The sequence below is a fragment of the Nicotiana tabacum genome, chromosome 24, assembly GCF_000715075.1.
Source record: "Nicotiana tabacum cultivar K326 chromosome 24, ASM71507v2, whole genome shotgun sequence".
Classification (NCBI taxonomy): Eukaryota; Viridiplantae; Streptophyta; class Magnoliopsida; order Solanales; family Solanaceae; genus Nicotiana; species Nicotiana tabacum.
The window spans coordinates 14,589,932-14,603,905 of NC_134103.1; the positions used below are offsets into that span (position 1 = coordinate 14,589,932).

The following is a 13,974-nucleotide window of genomic DNA, read 5'->3' on the forward strand; positions in this document are numbered from 1 at the left end:
CATCATTCAATGACTTCTTATTTTACGTCGAAATCAGGGAAGAACATATAATTTGGTCCTTCCAAAAAAATTAGTTATCAATCCCATTGGTGATAGTAGTCGTGAAGAGCGCGTAATAAGGAAAATATTTTTATAATTTAATTGAATGTGTAAGTTGTGCAAATTACATGATAGAAAGTGCTATCTTAGCTAGCAGGAATAAGTATGTCGATCAAATGCATAATGTTGATTGCCAAGTTTCCTCGTGAAAGAAAAATATTTTTCAGTTTTAACTCAACAGAAGGTAATATAGAAAATGATATACTAACAACTATTATGAGGAAGAATATTTGATACTTTAGCGTCAAATAATATTCCACCATACTGGTACAATGTCAAGTTCATTGTTTCTTACGCATGTTAGTGTCATGTATGTATATAATGGATAAAGTTAAGATTGATATTCATCTTTTATAAATTAAGTTTTTAAGAAAAATGTGCTCATCATGCTACTGAGAAACTTAGATCTGTTAAATGGCTTATGTATAGTATAAGGATGGTATGTAGAGGTTTTGACAATAACGTCATACATGTAAAACTCACGATGGGTCAAGGTACTTTCAAGCATCTGCTTATCCTTAGAATTCAACTTTTACTCTAACAAAAATGAAGGATATCCTTATAAATTTGTCCGAAAATAAATTTTTGTACGCTTATATTTTGTATATAGGAGACAACTGTATGTTACACTTTCAAGAGGGATATCAACATTGACAATAAGTGTTCTGGTCATGACAGAGCAACTAACACATTAGAAGTGAATATAGACAAAAACAATCGTCCACAAAAAAGCTTTAGATTAGATATCATCACGTTGCATATTTTCTAAATTATAAGTGCATAATAATATTATCTAACTAACATAATTAAATTGATCGTTTTTGCATGTTCATATGCTGTCCAATCATTTTGAATTCACGTATTATGCTAATTTAATGATAATTTTTGGCATTTAAATAATTATTTTGTTTTATAAATTATATTTGTTGTGTCTTCATATAAATAATTGAATAAACCATTATATGTTATTATTAACGTACAACACACGTTTCTATAAACTAGTATATTTAGTAAATACTGATATGCATTATCACAAAATAAGGGACGTCTGCGGATTAAATATTCATGTCTTAAGGAGCTGACCCTTTGGAACTTAATACTATCCATAAATATATTTGTTTAGTAAACACATTTCTTAATCTATTTGCCTTAAAAGCGTGGCAAGCAAACACAGGAGGAACTAGCGAATATAAAATGTTACTACGTACGTACTTACAACTATATGTTGTTTGACTGTTTGAGTAATTAAGGCGATTTAATTAGTTAATCAACTACTATCGTTTTAAAGGTTAGTAAGAAAATCAAATAAAAAGTAAATAAAAATAACGATAATGATAGTTCTAAATATTACTAATTCTTTTTTATGTATGCAAAATCAAAATGGCATCTGCTCTATCTTTTTAATCTGAATAAATTGGCAATATTTTGTATCTTACTTAAACTAAGTAAGAATATGAAAATAGATGCATTTGTCAATTCTGATGATAATAACAAGTTTGGTAGATACATTATGACAGAATTAGTTAAGTGTTTAATAAATAACTTTAGCAATATTAAAATGGGAGATTTTAAAATATCTTGCAAAAATTGAATGAGAAACAATTAATAAGTCAAAAGTAATCTAATGTGGATTTTGCAATGGGACCACATATAACATTTATAACGTGAAAACAACTCAGTATTTAAACTCAGCATTAAGCTTAGTTTTCTCTTTAATCTCTCTTGTTATTGCAGGTCTTCTTGCCCTAAACATAAAAAGCTACATAAGGCCTTTTTTCCAAATGCAGCAACCAAATCAGAGGTAGGTTTTTTTTTTTTTCTAGAATTTTTTCTATTATAAGTTATGATTTCTGTATATTCTGAAAAAGCTAATTATTTTTGGTTGATTTGTTTTTCTCTTTCAATTTCTAGAAATGGTCTTTATGTTCTTTTCTTTTAGTCAATGGTGTTACATATAATTTCTTCTAGTTGTCTACGGTCACTGATAAAGATGACTTCCTCGATTTGGGGCCAATTTATGATGTCTAGCCATAATTCTAAAATAAATAAAATAATTAAACAAATCCTCTTTATTAACGAAAACTTTGAAATGGTGCAAAAATCATGTGAATTTTAATTTTTAAAAACCATGAGTGATAAGTGATAACCAAGCATTGAATTATATGTTCTACTCTAGATCCGATGTACTCATGCGAGTGAACATCATTAGATCTAGCATGAGATTTATCTACAAACTTTAAAGTTATACAAACATAAGAATTTCATAAAAAATTTAATTCAGTAACTAAATTCACGCTCCATTTCTTTTTCCTCGACTCTAGAGGTGCACCAATTCTATGTAGAATATCTGCTGCTAGAAAAAATAGGAAAATAGTATCAAAGATGAAACGAAAAAGGGCTAAAGATGCCCCTAACCTATTTGATTTGGTTCATAAACGCCCTTCGCTAATCTATCAGTCCAACATTGCCCCTAATTTTTTTAATGCCCCTAAATATTACATACTAATATTGTGGCTTTTTGTTAATGAGGTGGCAGTGTCTGATTGGTCAAGGTGTAAGAATTAAATTATCCAACCCATTGTGTAGATCCGACCCAACCATTTTATTAAACCCGAACTTAATAATTAACCTGAATTTAACGAAGGCCATTTATGAACCAAATCAAATAAGTTAAAGGCAATGCTTTTGCGTGATAACTCTCCTTAAGAGATATGAAAACATCATCATCAACGACAATAAACCCAATAAATTCTCACAAGTGCGATCTGGGGAGGGGAGGGTGTACGCAGACCTTACCCCTACCCTAGAAGGATAGAGAGACTGTTTCGGTTTAAAAAAAAAGATGAAAAGAAGCAATAATAATAACAAGATATTAAAAAAAAACCAAGCAAAAGATAACAATCAAACATTAGGTAGTGATAGCAATCAAAGAATAAAAAGATACCATATTAGTATTAAAACTATCGGTACGGGAAAGAAAAAGTAAAATGCTCGACCCTCCATTCAATTATCATGTCCTCTGTAAGCTTAAGAAAGAAAAAGTAAAACGTTCGATTACCTACTAACCTTCTACTCCAATTCTCAACCTCCACACCCTCCTATCAAGCGTCATATCCTTGGTAAGCTTAAGTTGTGCCATGTCTTGCCTAATCACCTCTCCTCAATACTTCTTTTGCATATCTCTACCTCTCCTCATACCTATCAAGGTCAACCTCTCACACCTCCTAACTGGAGTATTTGTGGTTCTCCTTTCCACATGCCCGAACCATCTCAGCCTCGTTTTCCACATCTTAGCCTCCACGGGAGCCACTCCCACCTTTTATCCGAATATTTTTATTCCTAATCTTATCTAACCTGGTATGCCCGCACATCCATCTCAACATTTTCATTTCAGCTACTTTCATCTTCTCGACATGAGTTTTTGACTGGCCAACATTCTGCCTCATACAACATAGTCGGTTTGACCGCCACTTTATAGAACTTGCCTGTGAGTTTTAGTGGCACATTCTTATCACATAGGACACCAGATGCAATCTTTCATTTCATCCATCTTGCTCCGATATGATGTGTGACATCACCATCAATCTCTCTATTTCCTTATATTACTGACCCACTCTATTTGAATTTTCTTTTTTGGGGATGACTTGTGTATTAAGCCTCACATCCATGTCCGCTACTTAGGTCACGCTGCTAAACATACACTTCACATATTCTATTTTGGTCCTGATCAACTTGAAACCTTTATTAGGGTCTGTCTCCAAACCTCCTGCCCCTCGTTAACACCACCTCACGTCTCGCCAATAAGAATTATGGCATCTGCAAATAATATACACCATGACACCTCCCCTTGAAAGTGTCTCGTCAGTGCAACCATCACTAAGAAAAATAAAAATGGGCTAAGGGCTGATCCCTGATACAACCCCATCATAATCGGAAAGTGTTCTGCGTCTCCTTCCACTGTCCTTATTCGGGTCTTAGCTCCATCAAATGTGTCCTTAGTTGCCCTAATGTAGGCTACATGCTAGAGGCATATCTATGTGTCGGAGCATGAGGCACATGAACCCATGCTCCTCTCTATACCTTGTATAATAATGTTATATTTTTAAAAATTTCTTAAATATACATGTGTGCACCCAAGCTCAAAGTTTCATATGGTGCAATGATTATTAGGTGTACCTTTATAAGTTAGAGGTTCAAATCTTAGTTTGTAGGCATGTGTAGTGTCCCTTCTTGTGTTTTAATTAAATATTTTTTAAATTTGATTTATTTATTCAAAATTTCAAAACTAACACATTGAAATCCTTGATCTCTCTTTGTCATCGTAAAATTTTATATAATTAAAATGAATAACAGTGAATGTTGTAGCATGGTTCAATGATTCTAATATTTTTGATCTGGAGTATAGGTATATATAGTAAATATCACTAAAATTATAAGAAAATTTTTATTTTTAATATGCAATTTCTAAATGGTAATAAATTCATGGTAAGAACCTGAAAGTTGAACCCGTAAAATATAAATTTTAATTTGCCTCTTTATAACAGGGTACTCATTTTCTTGAAATCCTAGATCCGCCTATGTATAGGGACACCTCTAACCTCCAAACATTTTCAGAACCTCTCTCGGGACTTTGTCATATGAAAAGAGATACCGAAAAGCCTAGTATATTGCGGTACTTTAGTTGCGTCTTTATATTTATCGATATATCTGTATAATATTACAAACTAACTCAACATGTGTTGTTTTGGAAATGGATAATAGGTAGGCCGCATGCCATGCATGTAAAACATTGCTGTACGTTATTGAATATTTTTTCTAATTTTAAAAAATTCAGTAGTAAGGAATGTGGAAAAGAACATGACATGATAAATGTTGAGTCATTAATCTATAATCTTGTCCCTTTTTTTTGTTGAATAAATTCCGTCGCCAAGGGTGGCGGAGGATTTCGACAGGCCATTGATGCTTAAATTATATATTATGTTATATAAACGAACTCCTCTCACATTAAACAGTACATTTCCAACATCATATTATAGTGCTTTTGCGTACTAATAATAGACAAAATAAAGTAAAATTTTAAAATTCTTTTATTTTGAATGATATTTCTCTAGAAGTGATTCCCTTGATGTGCAGTAAAGTTTTGTTTTTGTGCAGAAGGAAGAGCGTGGATGATCGTGGTAGAGATGTCATCCTAATTGAAGATGATGAGATAGATAGGATCTCCGATTTACCAACTAATGTTCTTGATATCATATTCAAGGACGTGCCATTTAACGAACTGGCACGAACAAGCGTCTTGTCCAAAAAATGGAGATTTTTTTGGACGACGCACCCGACAATAATACTAGATGGGGATTTTTTTGAGGACATAAGTAACAATGCAGGACTTGTCGAATATGACTTCAATAACATAATTGACAAGATACTTTTGCAACATTTAGGACCTATTGACAAGTTTGTCCTCGATGTGTCAACCATTGATATATATGAATGGGACCTTGATCATTGGTTATTATATGTAACCAAAAAGGGTGTCAAGGAACTTACCCTTGATAATTCAAACCAAGATCCTTATACCTTGCCCTTATGCATATTTGATTGCTCATCAACTTTTACATTTTTGTCCATCTCCAATTGCATGTTTAAGCCACCAAATCCCAACAAAGTCTTCTCAAATCTTCTTGAATTGCACTTGAAGTTCATTAATTTTTTAGCCACTCATGATATTGATGCCCCATTACTTACAACATTGACATTCACTTCTTGCAATAGGATTCATTTCCTCCTCTTTTTTGCTCCAAAGGTTGAGAATTTGACTATTGATGATAGTCATGAACTTCAAGTTAGCTTTTTTGAAAATTTCCCAAATGTTAAGTTGTTGCATATATTAATATCTCATAATTTAGAAGAAGATTATGCAGATGGGAGTTTTATTACTTGGTCAAAACTTCTTGCTTTGTGCCCTAACTTGACTGGACTTTGCTTCAGTAATTGTTGCGTTAGGGTAAGTATCTGATTAAAGGAATGTTTAATTGTTTGCTTTTATCATATCTTAGTTTATTACTACGTGAAAATATATACTAATCATTTATTTATTTTCCTCTTGTGAAAGCTTTTGGGCTTAGAAATTATTCCAAAAATGTTTAACCCCGAGCCTAGCCAGTTGGAGCATGTGCGGTTGGGACTAGAGTTTTTTGATATAGACCTAGTCTCTGGTGCTCTATCCTTGATTCGAAGTTCTCCCAAATTGCGTGTACTACAGATTCAGGTAACAGTTCTATTTATTGGTTTATTTTCGTATAGTTAAAGTGTTTGATCATCTCATAAAAAATTTCTGCTAGAGTTAGATATATCATTTTTATTTATCTAATTATATTTTTAACATCTCCGTGACATGCGGCCTGGTTTTTTCATGGGCTAAGCATGTAATATTTTATTTTTAATATTGGGTGGCTAGAGGCGTATCTACCTTTAGTGAAGGGTTTCAATTGAACCCTAAGGGAAAATTAGACTATGCATTTAGAATAAAAATTATTACTTTTGAATATATAAACTGTTGAATCCCCTTACGTAGGTTCATAAGTTAGTAATTGTGTCATTTTTCATATTTTTTGAATCCCCTCACTCAAATTGATGGCTCCCCCATTGTGGCTGATAGTGAAACTCGAACTCAGGACATTATCTCACTGATAGAGAGAGTATATTTTTATTTATTTAATTACGTCCCCAACAATATAGTTTAACCATCTCCATGTAAAATTTTAGATATGAAGAGAAGCCTTGGCGTAACTGGTAAAATTACTGTTATGTGACCAGTAGAGTCACGGGTTCGAGCCGTGAAAATAGCTTCTTGCAAAAATACAAGATAAGACTGCCGTACAAAAGACCCTTGTGGTCTGGCACTTCCACGGACCCCGTGCATAGCGGGAGCTTAGTGCACCGCGCTGTCTTTTTTCATGTTAAATTTTAGATATGGTAGAGATAACCCATTAATAAATCTTGATAGTTGACAATTTATTTTTCCTTTTGGGTGCAATTTTATAGGCTTTACCGAACAGCAGTGGACAAGACATAGAGGACGTTCTTATGTATCTCAATGAGCCATCCTGTGTTAACCAACCACTAGAGATGCTTCAATATGTTGAATTAGCAGAATTTGAAGGCACACAATCTGAGCTTATTTTCTTAAATCTCATGCTTTGGAAGTGCCCATCACTTTCTCAAATGATCATTCGACCCTCAAATGAAGTTGATGAGGCTGACAAATGGAAATTTTTTGCACAAGTGTTGCAGTCCCATCGAGCATCACCAACAGTGCAAATCTTATTATTACCCTGATGCAGTCGTGTAAGTTGTGAACTTTCTCTCGTCAAGAAGCGGATCCAGGATTTTAATGAATTCTATGGGTTCGGGACTTAGGTTTCAATCACTGAAGTCATCACCTTGTTTGAGTTATGGGTAATATTTTCGACAATTCTAATGAGTTTTACATTGATAAAAGCAGGTCTAGACTCTATAATGATAGATCCGCCCTTGCCCTTTGTGGGGGTTAATTTCTTGGTTAAGTTGATGTGGAGGTACTGGATATTATTTCTTTGTTTTTGCCAGTTGAAAACTCTTTGGTGTTTCTTTGTTTCTGTATTTTGGATATTTGAAATTTTATGAACTCGCTGCTTTGCTTCTTATACCGTTTTGTGTCATTGCTTTCTTTAATACACACACACACACACACACACACACACACACACACACACACACATATATATATATATATATATATATATATATATATATATATATATATATATATATATATATATATCATATGCTATCACATATTTCTTGACCAAACTGGCTCGGTAGGTGCTTCGGAAAATTTTATACTTTATTTGGCATCACATAAAATGCTTTTTTTCCTTCTTCATGAGAAGCAAATTTTCGTGAAAACCATTACGAAAATTGTGTTTTAAATACATAATAGATTTGTTGTTGAATATTTGAACTTCTTAAATTTTTATTATATTTACTTATGACACATACATTCCGTGTCACCTGTAGGTGATCACAAGTTTGAACCGTGAAAGCAGCCACTAATGCTTGCATTAGGGTAGATTGTCTATATCATATCTTTTGTGGTGCGATTCTTCCTCGAACCCTGCATGAATGCAGAATAACTTATGCACCGGGCTGCCCTTTTTACATTAAGTTGTGGCAGGGGCGGACGTAGAGTATGGCCACCGGGTTCATCTGAACTCACTACTTTCGTCGCGGAGCATAATTTTATGTGTAAAAATTCATAAAAATTACAACAAATGGTAGGTCTGAACCTATAACTTTAAAAATACAACGGGTTCAATGTTAAAAATCTTAAAGTTGAACTCACAGAATCTAAATCCTGGATCCGCCTCTGAGTTGTGGATGTGGATCGGATATTAATTATGTCTTTGCTCTAATGCTCTTGCCACTCTTTTTGGTGTTTGTTGGCTTCTGTGTTTTGGATTCTTGAAATTTTATGAAGAGCTTAATTAATATATATTGACAACTTAAGAAATAACGATAAAACGAGTCATTTACCATGTTTTATTGTTAAGCAATCCATGCTTAGCTCCTTGTACCTTTTGTGTCGCGCTCTTTATTTCAATTATCATTAGAGTTTCCAAGATTCACGAACTTTTAGTTTGCTATGTCTATGTGGTTTTAGTGTTTTATTTACATATGATTTCACATATTTCCTGACCAAAATGGCTCATAGTTGGTGCATTGGGGTGTGGTCCTTTCCCGGACCAAACTGGCTCATAGTAAAAAAAAGTTTGCAAATTCGGTGACCAAACTGGCTCATAGTCAAAAGTTTGCATTAGGGTACCCTATCTACGTCGCATCCCTTGGGATGCGGTTCTTCTCCGGACCCTTCGTTAACACAGAATACCTTGTGCACCGTGCTACCCTTTTTACACATACAACCATAAGTGTGGAGGAGGTGGATGTGGATATCTTGTCTTTGCTCTTGCCAGACTTTTTGGTGTTTGTTGGGTCTGTGTTTTGGATTCTTGAAATTTTATGAAGAGCTTAATTAATATATACCGACACATTAAGAAATGACGGTGTGTATAATAACTTAAATTCTACATGATAAAACGAGTTATTTACCATGTTTTGTTGTTAAACAATCCGTTCTTAGCTCCTTGTACCTTTTGTGTTGCGCTCTTTATCTCAATTATCATATAGTTTCCAAGATTCACAAACTTTTTGTTTGCTATGTCTACGTGGTTTTAGTGATTTTTTACTTATGATTTCACATAATTCCTGACCAAACTGGCTCATAGTTGTGAGTGGTGCGGTCCATTCCCCGGACCAAACTAGCTCATAGTAATCTTTTTGCATATTTCATGACCAAACTGGCTCATAGTCAAAAGAGTTTGGTGTTTCATGACCAGACTTTTTGGTGTTTGTTGGGTACTGTGTTTTGGATTCTTGAAATTTTATGAAGAGCTTAATTATTATATACTGAGAGTATGAGAAATAACTGTGAGTATAACTTAAACTTTACGTGATAAAATGAGTCATTTACCATATTTTGTTTGTTAAGCAATCCATGCTTAGCTTCTTGTACCTTTTGTGTCGCTCTCTTTATTTCAATTATCATATAGTTTCCAAGATTCACAAACTTCGAGTTTGCTATGTCTGTCTGGTTTTAGTGTTTTATTTACATATGATTTCACATATTTCCTGACCAGACTGGCTCATAGTTGGTGCATTGGAAAATTTTATACTTTATTTGACATCACATATAACCTGTTATCTTTTTCGTAGGAAGCAAATTTTCGAGAAAAACATTAGGAAAAATTATATTCTAAATAGTAATTATTTTGGAATCTTGTTTGGTACTTTAGTCGAGGTACATACAACTTTATCTAAAAAACTAGTCACTAGGCACGTTCATCGCACTTCTACTCGATGTTAAAAAATTATATTTCTTGGCAAATCAAATTTTAGAAATACTTCACAAGTCAAAGGTAAAATCTATCCTAGATATTTTGTATTTAGTTTGATTTTAACCATCTAATATTGAGAATTCATATCGATCTAACTAATTCAGAATCACGTTGACATTGCTGCTAATTGTGTGCATGCACTCCAATATATACAAGACCATTTGGCCCTTACCTTCAAACGATGCAAGTAAATCAGAGGTAGAGTTTTATTGATGTCACGACCCAGAATTCTAACCTTGGGATCGTGATGGCGTCTGACATCTACTTGCTAGGCAAACCGACGTGAGATAGTTAATTAGTCAAATTTTAACAGTTTAAAACAAAGTGATGATAAATAACGAGAGAAAGGTACTCAAACTAATACAATACCAGCATAAGTCATGTAATAATATCTCCTCCAAAAGATCCGGAGTCACGAGTACACGAACTACTAGAAGTTCTATAAATAGAGTCTGAAATAAATACAACTGTTTCAAATAAAATGAACAGTAAAAGAGGAAAGAGGAAGGAGACTTCAAGGTCTGCGGACGTCAGTAGATCTACCTCAAGTCTCCGAATGCGATAATCTGAGCTAGCGCACCTCACGTACAACTAGGACCAATACCAAAATCTACACAAGAAGTGCAGAGTATAGTATGAGTACAATCGACCCAATGTACTCCATAAGTGTCGAGCCTAACCTCGACGAGGTAATGACGAGGCTATGACAGGACCCTCACGTGATTAAACCTGTACAAACATAAATATATGTACCAAACAACAACAAAATAGAGATTTAATATATGCAGTTGGGAGGGGACATGCAAAAGGGGAACAAGATATGATAACTTCAACAGGAATGACAACACAAGACGGTCAAATAAATCGTCAACCAATAAAGACGGATAAATATACCGTATAAAGATGGCACGACATCACCCTTCGTGCTTTTACTCTCAACCTTACCATGAAATGATGACATAAGTAGAATGAAATGACACGGTATCACCCTTCGTGCTTTTACTCTCGATCTCACTATGCATTAATGAATAAATGATATAGACGGCACGACATCACCCTTCGTGCTTTATCTCTCTTCCTCACTATGTATTAATTAATAAATGAGGTAATAAAATAGCATGGCATCACCCTTCGTGCTTTAACACTCTCCCTTACCATGTAGTAATGAATATAAAAATTCGGAAGATAAATAATGCAAAGGATGTACTTTACGTCAATTATGATTCCAAGATACCAAACCTCAACTTCCAAAATACTCAGCCATTACTAATTAATCCATAAATACGGAAGGAATGATCAAATAAGTAATAATCTAATCTAAGCACGAATGTCATAATTAAAGAGGCAATAAGTCACAAGGAAATAAGTTCTACCTCATGCTTTAACCCAACAACAACGCATAAGTACTCGTCACCTCACATATACGTTGTACCCACACATTAAACATGTAGCAAATAGGCAAACAAGTCCTAATCCCTCATGTCAAGATTAATCACGACACTTACCTCGCTCCGCAATCAATTCAAAGCTCTATCGGGGCCTTTTCTCTAAAATTCGCCTCCGAACCAACCGAATCTAACCAAAATTGACTAAATAATATCAAATAAGGCTAGGGAATTCAATTACAATACATAAAGTTATTATCTTTACACTTTTCCCAAAAGTCAACAAAAGTCAACCCTGAGCTCGCTTGGTCAAAACTCAAGATTCGGACCAAAACCTATTTACCCATTCATCCCCGAACCCGATTATGTAATTAGTTTCGGAATCTGACCCCAATTTGAGGTATAAATCCAAAATTTATAAAAACCTCCAGTTCTTCCCAAATCCCTAATTTTCTACCATGAAAGAACAAAGATTAAGGCTAAAAATTAATGGATAATGATAGAAATGGAAGGAAGAAAGTTAAAGTATACTAAACTATGAAAGGATGATGAATTTTCTCTTACAATTCGCCTCTAGGTCGAGCTCTAATGAAAAGATGGTGAAAAATGGGTGAAATTCCTTTTTTAGAAGTTTAAATGACTCGGCGTCAGGTGTTCGTCGCGATCGCGAGACACCTAACGCGTTCGCGAAGGGCACTGCCCAATTGGCTTACGCGATCGCGATATACTCTACGCGTTCGCGTAGGCTTAGCCCACCTTGCCTTCGCATTTGCGAGCGTGGGCTCATGTTCGCGTAGAGTAAATTCATTTCCCAGCCCCCGCCTCTCTAATGCTACGCGTTCTCGATGGTGTGGTCGCGTTCTCGAAGGGCAGTCCCCCCACTGCTCTGCGTTCGCGACCAAAATCTCGCGTTCACATTGAGTTATAAAATCCACTCCCAGTCCCAACTACTCTTCGCGATCGTGGGAGTATCTTTGCGATCGCAAAGAAGCATGCACCAGAAACCAGCAAAAGTGAAGAAAACCAGAATTTCTAAGTTCAAACACATCCGTAGCCTATTCGAAACTCACCCGGGCTCCCTCGGGCTCTAAACCAAAGATGCACACAAGTCAAAAAATATCATACGAACTCGCTCGCGTGATCAAAACACCAAAATAACACCTAAAACTATGAATCGGACATCAAAATGAATAAAATTTTCAAAGAAACTTTTGAACTTTTAATTTTACAACCGGACGTCCGAATCACGTCAAATCAACTCCGTTTTGCACAAAATTTTGCAGACAAGTCATAAATACAGTAATGAACTTATACTAAGTTTCGAAACCAGAATTCGGACCGGTAGCAACAAAGTCAAACTACGGTCAAACTTGGAATTTCTTTAAACTTTTAAGCTTCTAGTTTTCAACAAATGGCGATAATTCGAGTTAGGGACTTTCGAATTCGATTTTGGGAATACACCAAAGTCCCAAATCATGATATGGACCCACCGAGATCGTCAAAATATTAATCCAGATTCGTTTTCTCAAAACGTTGACCGAAATCAACTCAAGTGAGTTTTAAGGCATGATTTTATATTTTTATCAATTTTTCACATAAAAATCTTTAGGAAAAAGACACGGACTGTGCATGCAAATCGAAGAAGGTTAAACGGAGCTAATTGAGATTTTGAAACATAGAATTTAGGGTTAAAACTATAAATGTCCTATCGGGTCATCACAATTGAATTTTATAGTGTATGAGCTATGTTTTCCGTACAAGCCGAGGAGCTATATATATATATATATATATATATATATATATATATATATATATATACATTTAAAATTCTAAAATATTATTTTGAGAAATTTTGTCTTATATATAGTTAACATATGTATAACACACACACACATATTTAAAATTCTAAAATATTATTTTGAGAAATTGTTTCTTATATATAGTTAACAAATATATAACACACATGTAAGGTACATGCCTAGAGACTAGGAGAAGTTATATGTTAAAGATAAAAGGCGAAATATATAAATCTATACTATATTAAAAGCGCGAAGGTCCTTAGTGATGTGTCGTTCGCCTTTTTTACCCTTTAAAAATATATTTCACATTGGATATAATTATAATTTAAGTTACTTTCCTAATATTTAGGACTTTAAAAATACTTAAATTTTATTTATTAAGTCAATTCCTTATTTGAACTATGTATGAAGTTCTAATAATTAGGATTTAATAAGAATACTATAAAATAAAAAGGAAAACATGTAAAAGATTCTCCAACAAAGTAAACAATCCGATTACACAGCATATTGTCTTCGATGAAAATTTTAGTTCCCGACAAGGATGGTGTTTTGAAGTCAAGTACAAATTATTTGACTTTTAATTTAAAGATTTTTTAGTACTTAATAATAGTATAAATAAAAACATATAATAGATAATACACTTCCATATAATATTTGAACTCCCTTCATATTCAAAAAAAATATTTTTTCTTCGTTGAT

The 13,974-nt window shown here is 34.0% G+C and overlaps 1 protein-coding gene across 1 annotated transcript; it reads left to right on the forward strand.

Moving 5' to 3' along the window:
* The first annotated feature begins 1,552 nt into the window (after window positions 1–1,552).
* On the forward strand, window positions 1,553–7,437 carry LOC107792315 (F-box/FBD/LRR-repeat protein At1g13570-like). Its single transcript, XM_075247344.1, has 5 exons — window positions 1,553–1,598; window positions 1,834–1,900; window positions 5,254–6,103; window positions 6,212–6,367; window positions 7,144–7,437. The coding sequence occupies exons 1-5, from the start codon at window positions 1,553–1,555 to the stop codon at window positions 7,435–7,437; spliced, it is 1,413 nt and encodes a 470-aa protein (XP_075103445.1).
* Window positions 7,438–13,974: the final 6,537 nt, after the last annotated feature.

Bases quoted from the DNA above. Each gene is read 5' to 3' on its own strand.
- LOC107792315 (XM_075247344.1), top strand. From the start codon at position 1,553: ATGAAAATAGATGCATTTGTCAATTCTGATGATAATAACAAGTTTG. The intron at 1,901-5,253 runs GTAGGTTTTTTT...GTTTTTGTGCAG, and splicing joins ATGCAGCAACCAAATCAGAG to AAGGAAGAGCGTGGATGATC. The intron at 6,104-6,211 runs GTAAGTATCTGA...CTCTTGTGAAAG, and splicing joins TCAGTAATTGTTGCGTTAGG to CTTTTGGGCTTAGAAATTAT.